Source organism: Manis pentadactyla, chromosome 14 (genome assembly GCF_030020395.1).
Source record: "Manis pentadactyla isolate mManPen7 chromosome 14, mManPen7.hap1, whole genome shotgun sequence".
NCBI lineage: Eukaryota > Metazoa > Chordata > Mammalia > Pholidota > Manidae > Manis > Manis pentadactyla.
This window is the reverse complement of record NC_080032.1, coordinates 75,753,513-75,773,276: the sequence shown is the minus strand read 5'-3', so window position 1 is coordinate 75,773,276 and position 19,764 is coordinate 75,753,513. Positions and strand designations below refer to the sequence as shown.

Below are 19,764 nucleotides of genomic sequence, written 5' to 3'. Positions count from 1 at the left end.
AACTGACATAAGTAAATGTATACCTGAAAGGGAACAGGTTAACACTGACCGATCAGAACTTTCTAAGTCAGCTTTGAAAAGACCTGGGAAAGATGATCAATTCTCACTCACAAATAATGAGTGAGGTTTATCATTTAACATGACAGTATATACTAACCCTGGTACCAATAATCTGTCCAGTTAATTTCAGTGTCAGGGATAATTTAGGACCACACTAACAGAAATCCTGTTTAATGCCTATTCCTGAATGTCCTAACTCAGAACATTAGAACCTTATAATACACTGAATTCATTTATAATATTCCCACTATATTTCAGAAAGTCTAATTTCCACAAGATAATACATCTAAGAGCAAATTAAAATCCGACACACAGTATGTTCTATTTAATTTGATTCCATCAGGTATGTGGAAAGTAAATAAAAGGAAAACTTTTTTGAAAAAATTAAACCTGTGTAAAAACAATCTCAAATTGCTCTGAGGTAAAAAAAAAGCCTAATTAGCAATTATAAATTAATAAAACTAATGAGAACAGGGAATAAAAAAAAAAGAAATGACAAAACCAACCCCTCCTCGCTGACCATCTACATGTATGGAACGGATGTGATCTGCCAGATCTGGACTAGAGTTGAAGCAAGCCTGGCACTGGTCCCAACAACAATTATACGCAATATTTTTGCTTGAAGAAGTAGTGCTTCCTTGTCCATTCATCATTGCTGGAGTTGAACGCCCACTGGAAATTGTGCTGTCTACATCCATTATAGTACTGCTTATGCTACAAAAGAAGAAAAAAGGCTGAGTTATTCCTAGAAATTCACTAACATGAATATGATCTTTTAAATAATTAAGATTACCACTTGACACTCTTTCACAGAAATTAAGCATACTAACCATATTTTGCATTAAAAAATAATATTGCTTCCAAAGTATTTAGTCAGCAATAAAGTGAAATTCAAAGCAAAAAAAGTGCTAGTAACTCAAAACCAGATGTGGGATAATTTAAGCAACTTTTGACAGACACGAACTCCCCAATACTATCATAAAGACAATGAAACAAACACACACGCACACAGCTCATCACACATCATCCCTTCCACAGTTTGAGGAGCATGATAATAAAGCTTCCAGCTGCCCATAATTCAGAATCAGAAGATTATCTTCACAGTTCTGCAAATCACTTGTTGATCTGAAATCTATTCTTCTGTTTGGACACAACTCCTATCACATTATACATTTTATCTTGCTATCTCAAAGTTGGGAAATTTTGCTGTATTTTCCCACCTGAAAAAAGCTGAACAGAGAAAACTGCATGCAATAAAAAGTTTCTCTGATCTTACCCAAGTCCAAATAAAATGTCTTTTTTCCTGGCTCTCATTTTCTTGTTTTTAACTAATCTCTATCCACCAAAGATTGAAATGGCAATCAATCCCTTTTACTTTTTATTTACTCAACAAAGCATTATATATTATACATATTCTTTTACTTACTAAAATAAATTACATACTGGTAATAAATAAAATTGAATAATTTTTAATGCTCAAAATTTCACATCTTAATAAAACGTAACACATTTTTGCCTTCATTTTAAAAGCAATTTGCTTTAATTTCCTTTTTTCATTATCTCCCCAATAAAGAGACTACATAAAAATAGCTTCAATCACAGAAGGGTCAACAGTAAGAATGATTTCAGATTAAATTCATCATAAGTTATGTATCTGCTTGCAATTTAAGTACCAGTTCATTATGAAAATTATATTCACTTTTAAGGGGTATGCTTCCTTACCCTCAAGTTTGTATTACAGAAAATTTCAAAGACACAGAACAGTGTATCTAAATCTGAACTGAACAATTAACATTTTGTCCTATTTGCTATATGTACTTTGTTTTTGTCAATCACCTGCAAGCTGCAAACAGATTTCAACTACAATTATTTCAGCATACACCTTCTAAAAACAAGAACATTCACTTACAGGGTGGGAAGGAAGGGAGAAGGGGATTAAGGGGCATTGTAATTAGCACTCACAATATAAGTAGGTCATGGGGAAGGCAGTACAGGATGGAGAAGACAAGTAATGACTCTATAGCATCTTAGTACGCTGATGGACAGTTAATGCAATGGGGTGCAGGAGGGACTTGATAATATGGGTGAATATTGAAACCACAATGCTGTTCATGTGAAACTTTATCATAAGATTGTACATCAATGATACCTTAATTAAAAAAATAAAAAATAAAAAATATTCACCTATAATTATTACCACCTTATAAATTGCTCACATGTAGGAATCAGACTGAAATTTTAACTCATTAAGTAAGCTTAATTATGTCTAACATCAAATACATACATTTAAAAAGCTAGCAAAAATGTTTTTGTAGGATGCTTCAGATAGAAAAATGTCTCACATTTCCCTTTAAAAGATATTCAAGTATGAAAGTCCATCTAAGCTACCTACCACTCAATGTGTAGATTCTGAATTTCAACTGTAAAAATTCATTCTAAAACTGTTAATCTCTACAAAACTCTCAAATGTGAATCAGTTATTGAATAACTGAAGTTATTCTTTATTGTTTGTTTGCTTTTTCAGGAGTAAATTATGGGTATGGTAGTTTTCCTATACTGAAATACAATTTTTTTTTAAATATTTTGAGAAATTTATAAGTAAAATTGACATTTTCAAGTTGGGGACAGAAACAACATTTTGTGACAGCATAAATGAGTGTTAGAAAGACTACTTAAACCATACACAATACTTTCTAATAGTCTACATTACTACTTAAGGCATTTAACAGTAAGTACAAGTAATGAGGAATGTCAATACATAACTGAAATACAAATTTTTAATTTGAGCCATAGAAATTTCAAGTTTCACAGGCCCTTAACAGTGAAATGGTACCTATTTTCCTTACTACGTGCTTCATGTATTTTAAAATGTGGTAACTGTAAAGCTCCTATTTTTACACCTGTATTTAATACCAATTAACTCCAAAGGCAAATAAAATATTAAGTTTTAAGTGAACAACCAATCACACTCAATTTATAAACGATCTCAAGAAGAGACAAATCTCAATGACCTCTTGTGGTACAATCTCTAAGATAATGTTATGTGTAAAAAAAAAAAAAACCCACAAAAGTGCAGTGTAGTAATGTTCCAACTTCCCTACCTAAGTGGAAGAGGAAGACATACAGAAACAGCTATCCTCTAAGGGCAAAAACCTCTTTTGAAGGATATACAGAAGTGTCCATGTTGGGGAAGGACAAGGAGTAGGAGAGAAGCTTTCACTGTACCTATCCCTTCCTATCACTTTTAACCACATAACCTGTACACCTTTTATTTTAAAGTCCAAAATTAGTTGAAAATGAAACCAAACCAATTTTCTTTAGACTAAGCAAAGTCAAGAGACTCATATATGTGTGACAACTAGCAATACAGAGTCTGTCTACACAGTGCTTAATATACTTTTGCTTATTAAATTTTACAACAGAAGGGGAACCTTACAAGTCCAAATATCCACGAACATTAAGTCTACTGCAATATCATACAATTGAAAAACAGTACTTCATGGGGATATGGATCCTCATAAAGGACAGTATAATCCAGGAGTTAAAGAGACAAACCATGTTGAAACCAATATAATATTGTATAGCAACTATACTTCAATTAAAAAAAAAATGTATGTCTGTCCTTGGAAACCAGACTGAATGCAAAAGCAGAGGGGGTGAGGGGCAGGTGCCATGCCCTGAAGACTCAAGAGACACTACACGGAGCATGCTCGGCATCCCCAGAGAGCCTCCCAGAGCCTAGCAGGCCCACTGAGTCCTGTTTCATAGCCCCACTTAGGTTTCTCCACCTTCTCAAAGTGTCTGATCCTAAGCCACCAGGCTCCCTTTTGCCCCTAGGTGCATGCTGGAACCAGTGGCTCTCTCCATTCTTAAGAATGGTGAAGGCAACAGTCCTGATGCAGGGTACACAGGAGTCAAGTTACACGTAACCTCTGATTTCGAGGGGACCCTGACTGGGTGCAGATTTCATAGAACGCAGTGTCCTGCTTCCTACAATACTAAAATAACAAGATGATCAGATCTAGAAGGTCTGACATCCCACCTGATCTTGTAAGATTTCTAGGATCATATATATTGAAATTTTTCACTCAGTTCTCCTCTCTAATGAACACCTACTGATTCTGTAAAATGTGAATAAAAAGCAGCCTGGTATTCGGAAGAAAACCTAAGTCAGAAAACGCATGCACAGTAATCAGACAGTTTCAGTATCTAAAGCAGTGCTTCTCCAACAAACGTGATTATCAATCACCAGGGATCATAATTGCTGATTCTGATTCAGTGAGTTTGGGATAGGATCTGGGATCCTACTGTTGTATTTAAGAAGTGCCTATTTGTTGATGCTGTACACTTAAAGTAACAAGAGTCTAAAAGATCTTTATTATTACCCAACTGAGATTGACCAGGACTATCTAAGGAAATTGTCTCATGCTGAATGATAAACCAGAGCATACACATACACATACACTAAAGTATGCATACATATACACACACACACACACACACACACACACACAGAAAATTGGCAAATTGAAAAAAAAAATACAAACCACCACACACACAGTATGTTAGATTCCAATGCAGTACTCAGAGAAGGACAGGGGACATCTTTAACATAACATTCCTTTTTATCCTCTTTTCCATGAGCCCTGGTAAGAAACTATCTGGCAGACCAGAGTTTTCTACCCTAACATCTAAACTAACCACATGAATTTTATGAAAATGGTTTCTTTTGGGAATTCAAGAGCCAACCCATGCATACATACAAGAATAACCCCCTCTTGGAGAACTCAAATTACTTCCAAGCAAAACATCTGCATGGTGGATGTGACCACAGCCAACAGTGTTGCCAACACTGGGAACTGAACATTAGCTTGTTAAATTACAAGATACAGAAGCAGAGAAATTCATGGATGTCATGTTGTCATGATGGAGAAGGACAAGACCCCGATCTCAATGTAACAGAGTAAGAAAAGTTCAGACACAGCTTCAGATTCCATAATGCAAACCATCTGTAAAAAACTAACTTATCAAGTTTTGGCATATTATCAAATAGCCACACAATGATCTAAGAGTTATTAAAATACTCCTTTCTTTTCCAATAAATACCTGTACGAGGCCAGATTTTCTTCACATAGTTCAACTAAATCAACTGGTTGCCAACAAGACTGAAGGCTGAACCAGATATGAAAAACTAGCTGTTAAGCCAGATATTAAAATATATTAAATATAAAACATGTCACTCTTCTATTTTAACTGGCAAAGTTTTTTGCATTTAAGAAATACAGTTTATGTTACATATAATTGGCTTCTTTATAAATTAATAAATGTTTTTAAAGTTCTCAGATTTAATTTCTAATCCTGTGATAAATAAAACCCATATAAATACAAGCTCTTTGGTTTCTTCAATAACTTTTTTACTGAGACAAAATTCATTATTTCTCAATATTTAAGTAAGCAAAGGGATCCTTAAGAGCAAAATGCTTGAGAACCACTGATCTAGACTATATTTGATGCAAAACTTAAATGTTTCTCTGAAACAGATTGGAAAGACAATGTTTCTGACCTGCAATATTTTTATATTATTCTGAAGTTAATGTGAAATTCAGTCTGAGGTCAAGTGAGTTAGGAGCAGCCTTATTTGCAGTCTTCTTTTCAATTACTTGTGAGGAAATGTATTTGTGCTGCAGATTTTCCTTGGTAACTCTGGTCTTTTTTTCTTCTCCCTACTCTTAAATGATGTCTGCTGAAATATCTAACTTTAAAAAAGGATTGAGGACAGAGACCTGAAAGGGAGATGGGTATATAATTTGAAATACAGTATAATTTATTGTCAAAGAAATTAAAATATAAGAACTTTATATTTTTCAGAATTTCCTATAAACATGTCATGGATTAGCAAAGTTGCAGGTCTGCACTGGTGTTTCCCCAACCCTAATTTGGACCTTCACATGTCCAGTCACATAAATTAGGTTTGCAAATCACACACCTATGCTTTACCCAATCACCTTCCAAGAAGACTCAGTTATTTGCTACATGCTCTCCTCTCCTAGCGGTCTAGCCAGGTATCTGGTAACAAATTTAAGGGCTGACACAAAACATGATAAGAGTTTCACTGCTTAAGTTTTAAGTTCTGGTCATTTTTGCAATCGTGATTATGAAGCAAAGACAATTAAGATCATCAAATAATGGTGTCTTTCAAACAAAATTTCCACACTAGTAATCCCCTTTCATAGCTCTCCATCAGCAGAACTAAAGCACAGTAGATGGAGACTGAGAAACAAGCTCCCGTATCTGCAAGTCAGATCTTCAAGACTAAGCAGCCAGAAGAGAATAAGGAAATTGTCTGGATGCCAAAACTGACATTAATGTGTGTCATCCACAAACCCCATTTCAAATTTAAATTCATCTAAGAAGCTTTAATGTTCTGACTTCATAAATTAATGTTAATTTGTCTTATGCACTGGAGTTGCATATAAAAATTCATTTGGAGACAAAGTTTCATCTACTACTTAAAATCTGTAAATTGATTTGAGACTTTATTTTCTCAACAGACCTCAATATTGTCAAACTACTATGAAATGGATAGTCCTTTTACACTGAAACACTGGAAATCACTGAACTACATTATGTACCTAGTAGTGACAAAAAGGATAAAAGGCACATAAACTTAAAGAATGTAGGAAGAAAACAGGGTATCAAGGCATCTAAACCACTTTCTTCAGGATCTGAAGTTACTAAGTTATTCTCCCTATTCTCTAAACAATCAGGTAGTTTTACTTTTGTTCTGTCAATGAAAAACATAATCTTTAGGAAGTCTGCAGTTCATACTTTACAACTGATAGTCTATAAAACAAATAGTCTATAATTCTAATTTTTAAAGAATGGAACACAGTCCTTCATATGGACTGAAGAAAGTGGCATAACATAAAGGGAGAGAGAAATTCTAGTAAGGAGCATTTAACAGGGTCAGAGCAAGCATTAAAACATAGCTTAGCTTTGTAATTGGTAATAAGTTTTAGATAAAAATACATAGTTTTCAAAGTATTTATCAAAAAACATATAAATCGAAGTATTTACAAGCAACACTGAAACCCCTCCCACGGGCTCCCTGACCATTCAAGATGAGCTGTTATTTAGCTGACCAGTGATGTTCCTTTCACCTATAATAAAATTGCCACTCACTACCAGAAAGCAGTAGTCTCTCACAATTATAATCAAAATTATCAAAGGTTAAAATTCAAACTACTGCAAAGCATTTAAGATAATTCTATATATTTGAAAAGCCTGAAGTTATAAACCTATTACACAACTTAAGAGTGAAACTCTTATTGTATCCATACAGCATTCCTCACCTCCATTTTTTGGCATGGGCTATAATTTTGTGCCCTGCACATTTTAGGCACTGAGAAAGAGATTAACACTAAAACTGAATGTGTTTTAAAGAAAAACAAGTATTTAAAGAAAACTATGAACTGCCTGCCTGTCCCATTTTATGATTCTCTCTTAAGAAGAAAAAGGGATTATGTAAGTTACAAAAAGTAAGGCACTCTATTTAAATCTTATTTCCCATAACATAGTTAACACTCACTGGTCCTTGCTATATGCCCAATACTGTTCTATATGCTTGTATGGGACTGCATTTTCCAAAGAGAGCCACACTATATACACCTTCCCACATCCTCTTACAATGGGGCATCAAGAGGTGTGTGTTTGGGGGTGAGGGGTGCATACTACTTCCCTTTGAATCTGAGCAGGCCTGAGACAATTACAGTGTGAAACTGCTAGACTTCCAAGGTTAGGTCATGAAAGGCAATATAGCTTCAGGCACACTTTGGGGGCCCTGAACTACCAAGTAAGGAAATCTGACTCCCCTGAAGCCACCCTGATGAAAAGAACCTGTAAAGGAAGTACAGAGCTGGTGAGGGACGCGGGAGAGCCCCAGCTGCGCCAGCTCCCAGCCGTTTCAGTCCTCTTGGTCCAGGAGCCACACAGTGAGGGAGCTTTCTGGTGACTGCAGTCCCCAGCCTTTATGCTGCTCCAAGATGACATCAAGTGGAGCAGGAATGAATGAATCCTGCCAAGCCCTGCTCACATCATAGATTCATAAGCAAAACGATTGTTTTAAACCATTAAATGGAGGTGGTTGTCATGCAGACATGGTAGCTAGAACAATGCTTGACATACATTTAACTCATTTAGACTTACACCAACCATAAGAGGTAAGAGCTACACAAAAATTATGTGACTTGCCCCAAATGACACAAGTACAAAACACTAATGCCAAACCATGCCACATTTATACAAAGGAAAAATCTGAGTAAAGAAATTAATTTACTTAATTCTTAAATTAAGTAATATAAGGAATACTGAAATGCAGTCTATATGATACATCAAAATAACTGACAGTTTCAGAAGCTGTTCCTTTGCTTTGTATGTCTATAGTGTGTGCGCCCACACACACACACGCACACACACGATATTTATCATTTACATATACTTTGACTGATTTGGGCAGACAGTTTTACTAATAAGATAAACTATTAAGTTTGACTCCTACAAGTCAATTGGCTTCACAGAAGAATTAATTCAACGTAAGTCATAGAAAACAACACTATCCTCCAGTAGAAGTTGTCTCAAATTTAGAATTCAGGCCACTGAAACAGACATCAGCTCCCAACTCCAAATACTCATTCCAAGGACAAAGTGCCAGTCACTTTAGTTTTTATTTATCAAGAACAAATAGTTATTGAAATTGGTCTTAAACGGGGTTAAGGAATTTAGATATCAGATTTCTATAAGGCCACCTGGTTTTTGCCTTCCAAACTGCTATGATGTTGTCATCTTTAGATCTTTAAACTCAGAAGCAATTACGGAAAAAAAAGTAAAGACAAGTGCCTATTTTATTACATGTGTTATACACGCTCAAGTTGAATTTCCCTAAGGCCCTTCCTACTCACCTAAGATGGAAGGAATTTGGCTTCCTTTTGATCTGTATTATTTGTACTATGAAACACCCATAAACTTCTCATTTAAACTCCTAAATCTAGCTAGTACTTGCACATAGTAAATGCTCACAGTTTTTAGTGACAAATTTCAGTGCAATTTTTTAAGGCAAGTAAAATATATGGCTTTGTCACACTGAGATAATCATAAAAATTAATTAGAGGCACACTAAAAATCATTACCCAAAACCGAGATATTATTATTACTATTATCTCTGTAATTACAAGCTATTACCACTGTAATTTTAAAAGCTAAAATGGATTTTTCTAATCAAGAAAAGACTACTCTCTATCCCCCAATTATTTCTCTGAATAAAGACAAAAGATTTTTCCCCAAGACCCAGCAGCACTCACTAAATTGGCCAAAAGGGACTTTATGCAACAATGATGAAATAGAGCCTATGGAAAACAAATAAGCTGAATACTTATAACACCACTATGCACATTAAGTTTCTCATGTCTAGCCTATTGCCCTTTAAGATTACTCCACCTACATTTTTCATTCAGCTTAAGAGATCAGCAAGCAATTATCTTCAAGAAGACTAATAGGAATATTCTATTTCAATACAGTTACAGTATAAGGAGTTATCTTTTACCTTCTTAAAAAGATTTCCAGAAAATGTCTATACACAATGACGTTTTTAAAAAATCTGCTATAAAGAACAACACCCATTTTATACAGAAGCAATCACATATTTGGTGATTTTTAAATTAAGTGTTAAATCATAAAAATGATTTGACCAGATAATTTCACTATACCCATTTCAAAGAATGACTGACTACAGTACTGCTCACATCAAAAGACGTTTCAAATGACTGCCAGCATGAATTTAGAATTTAAAGCACTAAAAAGTTTACTGCTGATTCATTCACTCTTAGTACTTTATCAAGTATTTATAAAAAGTAATGACAAAAATTTCATACTTTAGAAATGAACTAGTAAGGGTATTTACCGAGAAATACAAATACCCTCCTAAAATCTCTGTGTTTTCTCTAACTGGTAACACTTCATCTTTTCTAGAAACTTGAAACATAAATAAATGAAAACCAGACAGCCAGTTAGGGACTTTGAAAAGTGTCAAAGAAATAAAATGTCAGTGAAAACTCTCTATACCCCTATAACTGAATTAAAAATTAACTTTATATTTCATAGTCTTGAGGGGTCTAAGCTAACTATATATATTATTATCACAAATGAAAAAAAATAAGGCCCAGAAATGTAAGTGAACTCAAGCACCTAAGTTTTCTTCACAAAAGAAACAGGTTGAAAATTAAAATAGCCATTTACTTATACTACTTTAATTAAACTTCCATGGGGAAGGTTATTAACAAAAGTCACAGAGGCAGCACAGTACTAAGCCCATGTCGGCAGCGAGGACTGCCTGCTCAAGGAGCTGTGTGGCTTGGGCCAGTCATCATCTGTGCACTTCCCCCACCGCACTGGTTGTGAGAATGCAATGAACTGAACATCACAAAATTCTTTCACTAAGCTCAAGAATCTCAGATTCTTAAGCAAATTAGACAATAGATTTCTCCTAAAATAGTATGCAAATTAATTTTCTTGTTAGGGAACAAAATATAAGTTGGGGGAATCTGCTTTTTTTAAGTCATTCAAATCAGAACTTTTTTCAAAAACTATTTCCACATGTCCACATTCTGTTAAAAACAGTTAGGGGAAGATATAAGGCACCCCCCTTGTTTCATGCAGCCACACTAATGACAGAGAGAAAACAGAAATATGTATCAGGAACACTGACATTCAGCTGAGTTGCTGAATCTAGGCAATGTAATAAACAAGTACAATATGTGCTCAAGTATAAAAGTTAATTAGGACCTGATTTTAACCTTAAAAATATTATAGCCTAGAGAAGACAAATACAAACGGATATTTCAGTACAACACAATGAAGATTAAAATTATGATGATTTCTGAACCCAGAAGAAACTATCTAAAGTATCTTTGAGATCCTGGATATAGCAAACCCACACTTGCAATATTCTGCATTTAAAAACATATAAATATTATCTATCTATTTGTTCTGACTTCCATTTAGAGCATTTGCCAAGTCTACAGCAGAATCATCACATTTGAGCTCCAAATTACTTTATGTTAGTCTAAAACTCTCACTTTTAAGAAAAGGGATCAATCTGAAGGTCAGAGAAATTAAATGAATTGCCAAATTTCCTACAGGCAGTCTCTAGTAAAGCCAGTACAATACTGATCACTTACTCTCACCAGAGTATTCTTTGCATGTATCTGTGTGTGTGAAATGGGAGGATAAATGACCCTGTGAATTAAATATAGCCCTAGGGCCTTTATATATTCCACATCTCACTTAATCATAGCACTAAGATATTTTTCCGATTTTACTGGTAAGAAAACAGCTTCTGAGAAGTTAAACTACAGTAGTACAACTCTTTTCTGACTTAAGGTCCATGTTCTTTCACTACCCAGAGTTCTTTTCATTGTTTTAGTGAAAGACTATTTTAAGTGTCTGGAAAAATAAGGTAAGCTATTGTTCCAATTAAATCCTCAAGAAAAAACTTTTTAATAGAAATAACATTTTTCTTATAGACCACTCAGGATATTAGCTTTTCTTTCCTTTCATTCACTTTCTCAAGCATGACTTTTCCCCCAACTTCCACCCAGCTCAAGACTTCATTTCACACCTGTACTATTCCTACTACCTCCTAATTGGTCTCCCAGCTCCCAAACTTTCCTTCTCTACCTTTGTTTGCCACATGAGTAATTTTCGATACACGAGTTTCATCATTCATCCAAAACCTATTTAAGAATACCTAAAATTACAGTAAATGTCAAGTTCTGTGCCAGGTGCTGTGCATAGAGCAATGATCAAAACACACATGGTTTCTATTCTCACAGAGATAAACAGTAAATAATTACTCAAATTGTGGAAAGGGCAGTAAGAACTTGGGAGTGCTAGCAATGTTTCTAAGAAAGAATGAGGGCTGGATTGCCTAAGAAAATGTTCAAGGTAAGACTTGAATATGAATAGAAATTAGAAAGACAAAAGTTGAGAGGCAAAAGACTAATTCACAAAACTACACTAACAGAGTACGCATTTGTGTTGGTGTGAAAGGTCCACTTTAGCCATTAATTCTTACTTCCCAGTTTCAACATGAATCTTACCACCTGGGCAGGAAGTCTCCTGAATATGCTAGGATTTTTCCTTCGTAAGTTTCATTTAGGCTCTCTAGAAGTTTCTCTTCATCATTCACCTAACCCTAAAATTCAATTCCCCTCTCCCACGACAGCATTAGTCAGTCACTAAAATACTCCCCAGTTTTAATTTTAATGTGCTGTGTCACAATTTACAGAAAAACTAGAAAATAATGGAATCATCTTTTTAGTCTTCTCTTTAAAAACCAGGTATCTGGGGAAACACTACATTTTTTCTATCACTAAAAAAGACACAGCGGTAACCATCAATAAGTGCATAAAATGATTTTTTAAACCATACATTCATCTGATTTATCCATGCCCAAAATTGTATATTTACTTATAAGATCAATATAACTATCATTTTCACAAATGCAAACTATTAGTCCTAAAAATGAACTCAACATGTGATTAGATCACTGCAAATCCATTGCCATTACTAGAAAACATACCCCAAAGCTTTTTACTTATAGACCACTAGCTTCACTTGCATTGTAAAAACAATGAAAAATAACAGGTATTATGAGCCTTCTTAGATCATCCACAGAATAGCTATGTGTATTAAGGAAATGTATTAAAAAATGTAAATTTGTAATGCCATAATTTGGTCTAACACATATCCTTTTGCAAGTGTTTGCAGCACTAATTCCCAGATACTTGCCACACATTTAACAGTTGGTACAGTCCTTTTTGACATTTCAGGTCTTACACTGCTTCACCACAGTAGTAGAGTATTACTAGCTATTATCAGTTCATTTGTGCAGTCTGTCTCCCCCACTCTTGAAGTCAGGGGCTTTGCTTTATTAACTGCTGTGTACCCAGCACCTGTAATTGTACCTGGCACATAATGGGGGTTCTATGTACACTTGTGGAAAAAATACCAATTACATAGTAAACACTTAATAAACTGTGTGCCAAATACTCTTACATGTAATCCCATAACAATCTTACAGGATATAACTATTGTCCCCCTTTTGCTGATGAGAAACTTGAACTAGTAGTAAGATGTTAAATAACTTAAATACCGTCCCATGTCCCTGAGATTAAGTGAGCCGAAATTCAAACCCAAACAACCCTGACTCAGATCACTCTAAAACACTACTGTCCCTATACTTTCTCCCTCTTACACTTCAAAATTTCCATTAAACTTTGATGAAATGTTAAACATTTTTATACAGTAAATGCTTCTAAACAATGGTTTTTTTTTTAAAGCCCTTTGGGGTCTATCCATTTCAGTTTTTCCAAACTCATACCCATTTATAAAAACATGCTTTATAGAGAAATTTACAAACTCAGAGTTTTCTGATCATTTAACCAACATTTAACAGGTACCTCTGGGTCTCCTCTAAATTGGTAGTTTTTAACTTAGACCAAACTCCTTTTAAAAATCTAATGAAAATTGTTTACAACTTCTCAGAAAAATGCCCACATAAAATTTTATATAGTATCTCACAGGTCTTGGGAGTGCACCCCAAGAGAAATACTGGCCTTAAACTCAGCAATACCAAATACAATGATCCAACCAAAGGAAACAATTCCTGTCCCTCAGTTTACAGTCTCCTTTAAATAAATTCTATTGTTGGTGTTTCAATTAATTCTAGTAACTAATTGAATATTCGCCATATCCAAGGCACTATGTTCAATACTACAAAGATCTAAATGAGCTAAATTGTCCCTGCTCTCAAATACACCATCCTACAAGAGCAAAAAGCTGGCTTTCAAGTAACACTGGTTCTTCAGAGGAGCTCACAGGGCTTTCACAGAAATCCAACTGGATGTTTGAACACCTCCATGGTAAAACCTAACCGTGGAACTAAGGCTCAAAGATATTACTTAAAATCACAATATAGATAGCAATACTAAGATGTGAATTGGGTCCTCTGACTCAGATTACAAGGCTCTTTATATTGGACTATTTTACATCCCTCCACCTACAAAACAGACCCATAAACAGAGAGGAAAAAACAGACAAAATACAAACATGGGAATTAAAAGCAAAAATAAATTAAAGCCAGGAAAAAATTCATCATGACATTTTGATAGGTTTTCAAAGATTGTCTCAGTCAACAAAAAACTGAAGCAATTATTGTATATCAGAGTATGAATGGAAAGAAAAGTAGGGAAAATTTTTCTGCTAAATGAAGACACATAAAGTAAAATGTGAGCAGGTACATTTAGGTCATTAAAAGGCTTTGTGGCTTTTTGCTTGCTCTCTCAGATCACTTGGGCTGGGGGAAACTAGCTGCTATCAGGATGACACAAAAACAGCCCTTTGGAGATACCCCCTTGTGAGTATCTGAAGCCCCCTGCCACGAACTACAATGAGTCATCTTGGAAATGGATTTCCAGCCCCATTCAAGCCTTCATTCAGATTACTGCAGTGCTGGCCAACATTTTCACTGCAACTTCACCAACCCTGATCGAGAATCACCCAGCTAAGCCTTTCCATTCTTAACTTCTCAGAAACCATGTTTGTACTCTAAAGTTGCTAAGTCTGGGGGAAGTTTGTTACACAGCAATAAATAGCTAATATAACTGGCAAGGTGTAAAATCTCTAATTTTGTTTACAGTAGAGTCAATGAAGTTTTGTGCTAGGAGCTACAGCAAAACCTACACTGGAATTAAGTCTCACAGCCACATGCAAGAGGGATGACTTAGCAATTTGTCTCCCCATTTCCCACAGTATCCAGTAAAAAGCCTGCACTTAATAAATACCTGTTCTTTGGTAGCAAATTAGCTTACACACAGGAGTCTCTGACCCAATGAAGTAGTCATTTCTTACAAGTAAAAAGACCCCTTAGAGTCTCTCCATGTAAATTCAATCCTGAATCTGTTTTATTTCTGGTTGTTTTAGTGTTTTATCATACAGTGATCGATACCCTCCTTAACTGAGATTATAGTATGTCACCAATGAAAACTGAGACATACTAGAAGCCCTTTTCAGTAAAAGTAATCAAAATAAAAAGGTAGCTAAAAAAGGGATTCCAGAAGACTATGGACAGCTGCTTCAGAGTTCAAAGGGGTAGAGTGAAAAGGAATTCCAATATGAAGTATGAGCAAAATACTGCTTTACATGAAAGTATTTTATTACCTCAACCATACAGGTCCTTAATAAATCTTGACAATAACTTCAACATGCAGCCTTGCAGTATTAATTTGATTTAAAAGGTTAGTCTCTATAATAGAAAAAGATCTTCCCCACCATATTACTGGGAAATTGGGCAATATAAGCCTCATCTCCCAGTGTCAAAACAATCTTAATTACACCTCAAAGTTTTGCAACTCAAATGACTGGGAGTTCAAATTTTGATCCACAAAATGACAAGGGCGGTGGACTTGGCTGATCTTTAAGTTTCAAACTATATGCCCTTCCCTATCACCTCATCCTTACACATGCACTTTACACAAGACACCTGGATTTTCCCAGAAAGTCTGATGAAAGTGGCTGAAAGTGGTCTTAGCCTTTTCAAAGAAAAGGCCATGGCTTATATTCTAGTTGAGAAAAAAAAAACATAGTATTAAAAAAAGGACAACCACAAAACAGGCTGTTATTATAAGTTCACTTACACAGATATGGAGTTAAGAGTACTTTCATGTATTCATAAAAATTTCAGAAGCATTTTGAATTCTAAGGTTCTGTTTAAAAGTTAACTTAGTCTCTAAAATTAAAGTGTTTAACTTTTTAAAAAGTACTTAAGCTTAGGTTGTCAAAGTAAATGAAAAGCTAGTTTTTAATGGTCTCACATAGCAAAAATATTCCCCTCAAAGAAAATTCCATTACTTTATAACAAAGAAAAGTAAAAGTGAACTACATTATCAACTTTCAGTTTTTCTAACTATACCAAAAACAGACACATTATTACACTTACGCTGCTTTTGAATTACCCTCTCCTGGGGAAAATAATCAATGTTTTTTATACCAAGTATTACTTAATCATTTAAAAAATTGGTCACTTTCCACCACACAACACTTCCACTCTATACTTTTAACTGATCACAAGTTCTAGTATCTAGGTCTTTGTATTTAATTCTTTAGTAAAAGGAGGTATTTACAGTTAGAAATATTTAAGATATGTCACCAATTCTAAAGTATGTTAACCTAAAAATTATGATCGAATTTCAAAGGGATGGAAAAACTGAATAGACACTGTAATAGAAACAGTAAATTCTGATAAAATCCTAACAGTAGGAATGCCTCAAGTTTTTTAAAAGTACTTTAAAACCATGATATCCTTCCATCAGTTACAAAAAAAAAATCAAGACTTCCTACCATGAAATCAATCTATAAAATCCACAGATTGGTGTATTCTTCAGGACAGTTTATAAGCACTATGCACCCTTTCCAAATTTATACCAACTCTTATAAAAAAAGTTCTTAAAGGCAACAAGGGGCATTTCAGAATTAGGATTATCAAGACGACAACCAGTTTCAGTAGTAATGTAATGCTTTCTCATACAAGTGATACATCTATTATGCTGAAATGATAAAATGATTACAATATTTTGTAGTCTCTCGTGTTTAAGTAAGTATGTTTCATTATCAAGTTTTAACCTGATTGGGCTTGCGGCACCATACCCTTAATTCTTACTCTCCGAAGGATGTAAAAATTAGTCAAATGAATATCTAATAAATATGAAATGAAGCTAAAACTCCCACTTCCTGAAATATTACTTGACCAAATAATTCATTACCTCATAAAGGAACATAGGGGGCAGATATTAACTTTAAAAAAAAACTGACACATACAGCTTATTAAAGGTGAATTATTCTAACATGTAAAGTGGACATAGTAGGGGAGTTGAGAACCTTTGTTCAGATCCAACTCCACCACTTCCATTCTGCACTTACTGTTTCTACATTCAACTTGTTTCTTCATCAACTAAATTGAAGTCAAAATAATATCTATCTTGCACCAAAGTTGTGAGAATGAAATGACTGAGACATTTAAATTGTGCAGTGCCAAGCAAAGCTTAAGTGTGTGTGTTGTGTACTAGGTAAACGGAAGAACTGTGGTAGATGCTGAGTGCCTAAACTGATGTCAACTTTCCAGTATCTCCTAGTACCAATGAAGAAAGATAGAATAAAATGGTAAATAACACATGCTTCATTGTGCAGTTCACATCAATTTTTGATTTCTTCAACACATTTTCCTTCCTGCCATACATTTATAGTCCAGTACAATTTTTCTAAGGTGTGTACAGTCTGTTTTACCCCCTCCAAGATGTTTTCTTGACCGGATATTAAGTGTCAGAGCCTAATGCTTTACTTTAAAAATATTTAGAGCTTTGTATTCCTTGTAAAATTAAATTGCAATTTGTAAAAGTAAACCAAAGTGTTCTTCTCATCAGTTAATCGAAATTCCTAGAACTTTAGAATACTTAAACAACTTTTAAATCCAAGTCAATATCGATTGTTAAAAATTCGTATCAAAACATTAGCAGATGATCAAGATAAATGCTAATATACTTTAGAAGCAGTATAATATGCATGACAGTAGTTCTATTTAGGAAAGTATGTTAATAACTGGTTAAAAATGTGAAGTTTTCCAAACTGATTAAAAGGATAACTGAAACATACTACAATAAATTTTTAATGGCCCGAAAAACATGAAGTGCAGTTTTGTCAGTCTCCAAGTTTTTTCTAACAAGCTTTAGAAAAAATGTTAGTTTCTTCAGAGAGCTCTCCAATACAGGACTTTAATTATCAGCCAAAATTTGACTCTCACGTTTAAGCATTACCTTCAAGACTGTATTTTGTTAGAATTCCAACTCTCTTTGATCTCCGTAGTTACTTTAAAGGACATCAATTCATTTCTTTCCTACAATGATTTTATACGTGTTTTAAACTTTCTCCCAGATTCGATCACAAAACAAAGTTACTACAACCGCTTTGGAGACCGTATAAACGACCACACGTGGGGGAATTTGGGGGTCACTGACGAAATGTGAAAGAATAGTCTTCCCTTTTCTAAGTAGGGAAAAGTGATCGTTGGGGTCTCCTTCCTGAACTAGGAAGTTCTGTTAAATGCAGGCGAGACCAGCCATGTTGGAAAACGCTTGTCAATCACCGTTGTGACAAGTGTCCGCGAACAGGGCCAGACGAGGCCACCGTGCGCCCCGAGGTGTGCGCGTCGGGGCCCCCTTAGGGTGCGGCCTCCCGGAGCCCCGGGCCCGCTTTGGGGGCTGTTTCCGAACTGTCCTCGGGTCCGCAGAGCGCGGAGACAAGGGCGGGGAGGCGGGCTTGGAGTCAGGGCCGAGCTGGACGCCACGGCGGCCGGGAGTGACTCCGAGTTGAGGGCCTGGGGACGGGGCGGGGTCCCGGGCAGCGGGGAGGGATCCCGCACGAAGTCCCCGGGCCCCATGCGGGAGCAAGGCAGACGCCTCCGCGCACTGACCTGTCCTCCGAGTCCATGCGGCTCAGCGGTTCCCCATCCGACGACATCTCCAGGCTGCCGCGCCGGCGCCCGGAGGTCGCGCTGCTGCCGCCGCCGCCCCCGGTGCCGTAGCCCTCGTCGCCGCCGCTGGAGACGACGCTGCTGCGGCTGCTGCCGCCGCCCTGGCCGCCCCGCGGCCCCTTGGGCTCCTCCAGGCCCTCCTTGCCGTCCGCATCCCCGCTGCTGCTGCTCGCGGCGCCGGGGCTCAGCGAGCGCGTCTCGTCGCTGCTGCTGCCGCCGCCGCCGCCCACCAGGCTCTCGGCGCTGCTCTCCTCCTCGCCCGCGCCGCTGCTGCTGCTCCCGTCCTCCTCCTCCTCCTCCTCATCCTCCTCCTCCTCATCCTCCTCGTCCTCGTCCCCCCCGGCCTGGCTGGCGCTCTCGGGGCTCGGCTCCGACATCGTCTCCGCCTCGCCGCCGCCCCCGCCGCCGTTCAGCAGCAGCGCCGCCACCGCCTCGGCCTCCGCCTGCTCCTCCTCCTCTTCCTCCTCCTCCTCCTCCGCCTCCTCCTCCTCCTCCTCGGGGGGCTCGGCCCTGCCCCGCGCCGCCGGGCCCGGGCTGCCAGGGGGCAGAGGGCTCAGGCGAGAGAGCTCCTCCAGGTCGGCCATGTCGGTGAGCGCGGCGGCCATGGCGGCGCCTGCTCCTCCCCCTCCTGCCCGCCGCCGCCGCCGCCGCCGCCGCCGCCGCCGCCCTCTCTCCACTCTCGTCCCTCGCCCCCTCCCAGACGCCCAAAACTCGGCCGCCGCCGCTGCAGAGCAGGAGGAGGGCCCGCGGGCTGCGTCAGGCTGCACACGCGCTACGGGGCCCGCGCGGGGACAGGCGCGCCGCTGCGCGCACTCACGCTGAAGCGGCTGCGCGCCTGCGCGGAGGCCCGAGGCAGCGCCTCCCCCGGGCGGCGAATCCGCGCCCGCGTCGCCCCCCCAACCCCGCCCGCCCGGGGCCCCGCCCGGCCGCCGACCCGGCCCGCCGAGTTCGCAGAGTTTCCCCGGGGCCTTCCCACGCCTTCCCGGCCTCGCAGCGGGCCGACACGCAGAACGAAAACCGGGGATTTTCACAGCCCTCCGACTTCTCACGATAAAGTCCTTCATTCC

At 37.7% G+C, this 19,764-nt stretch overlaps 1 protein-coding gene across 2 annotated transcripts in view; it reads right to left on the bottom strand.

Moving 5' to 3' along the window:
* AEBP2 (AE binding protein 2) overlaps positions 1–19,537 on the bottom strand; it is a 136,768-nt gene extending 117,231 nt beyond the window's left edge. Inside the window, exons 1-2 of one of the 2 annotated variants that reach the window (XM_057491931.1) lie at positions 18,638–19,537; positions 567–774 (exon numbers count right to left, since the gene is read on the bottom strand). In XM_057491931.1, the coding sequence (XP_057347914.1) occupies positions 567–774; positions 18,638–19,302 (873 nt within the window). In that variant the 5' untranslated portion in view covers positions 19,303–19,537. The remainder of the gene's footprint in view (positions 1–566; positions 775–18,637) is intronic. The other variant, XM_036889441.2, reaches the window with a different exon arrangement.
* Between the last annotated feature and the right edge of the window lie 227 nt (positions 19,538–19,764).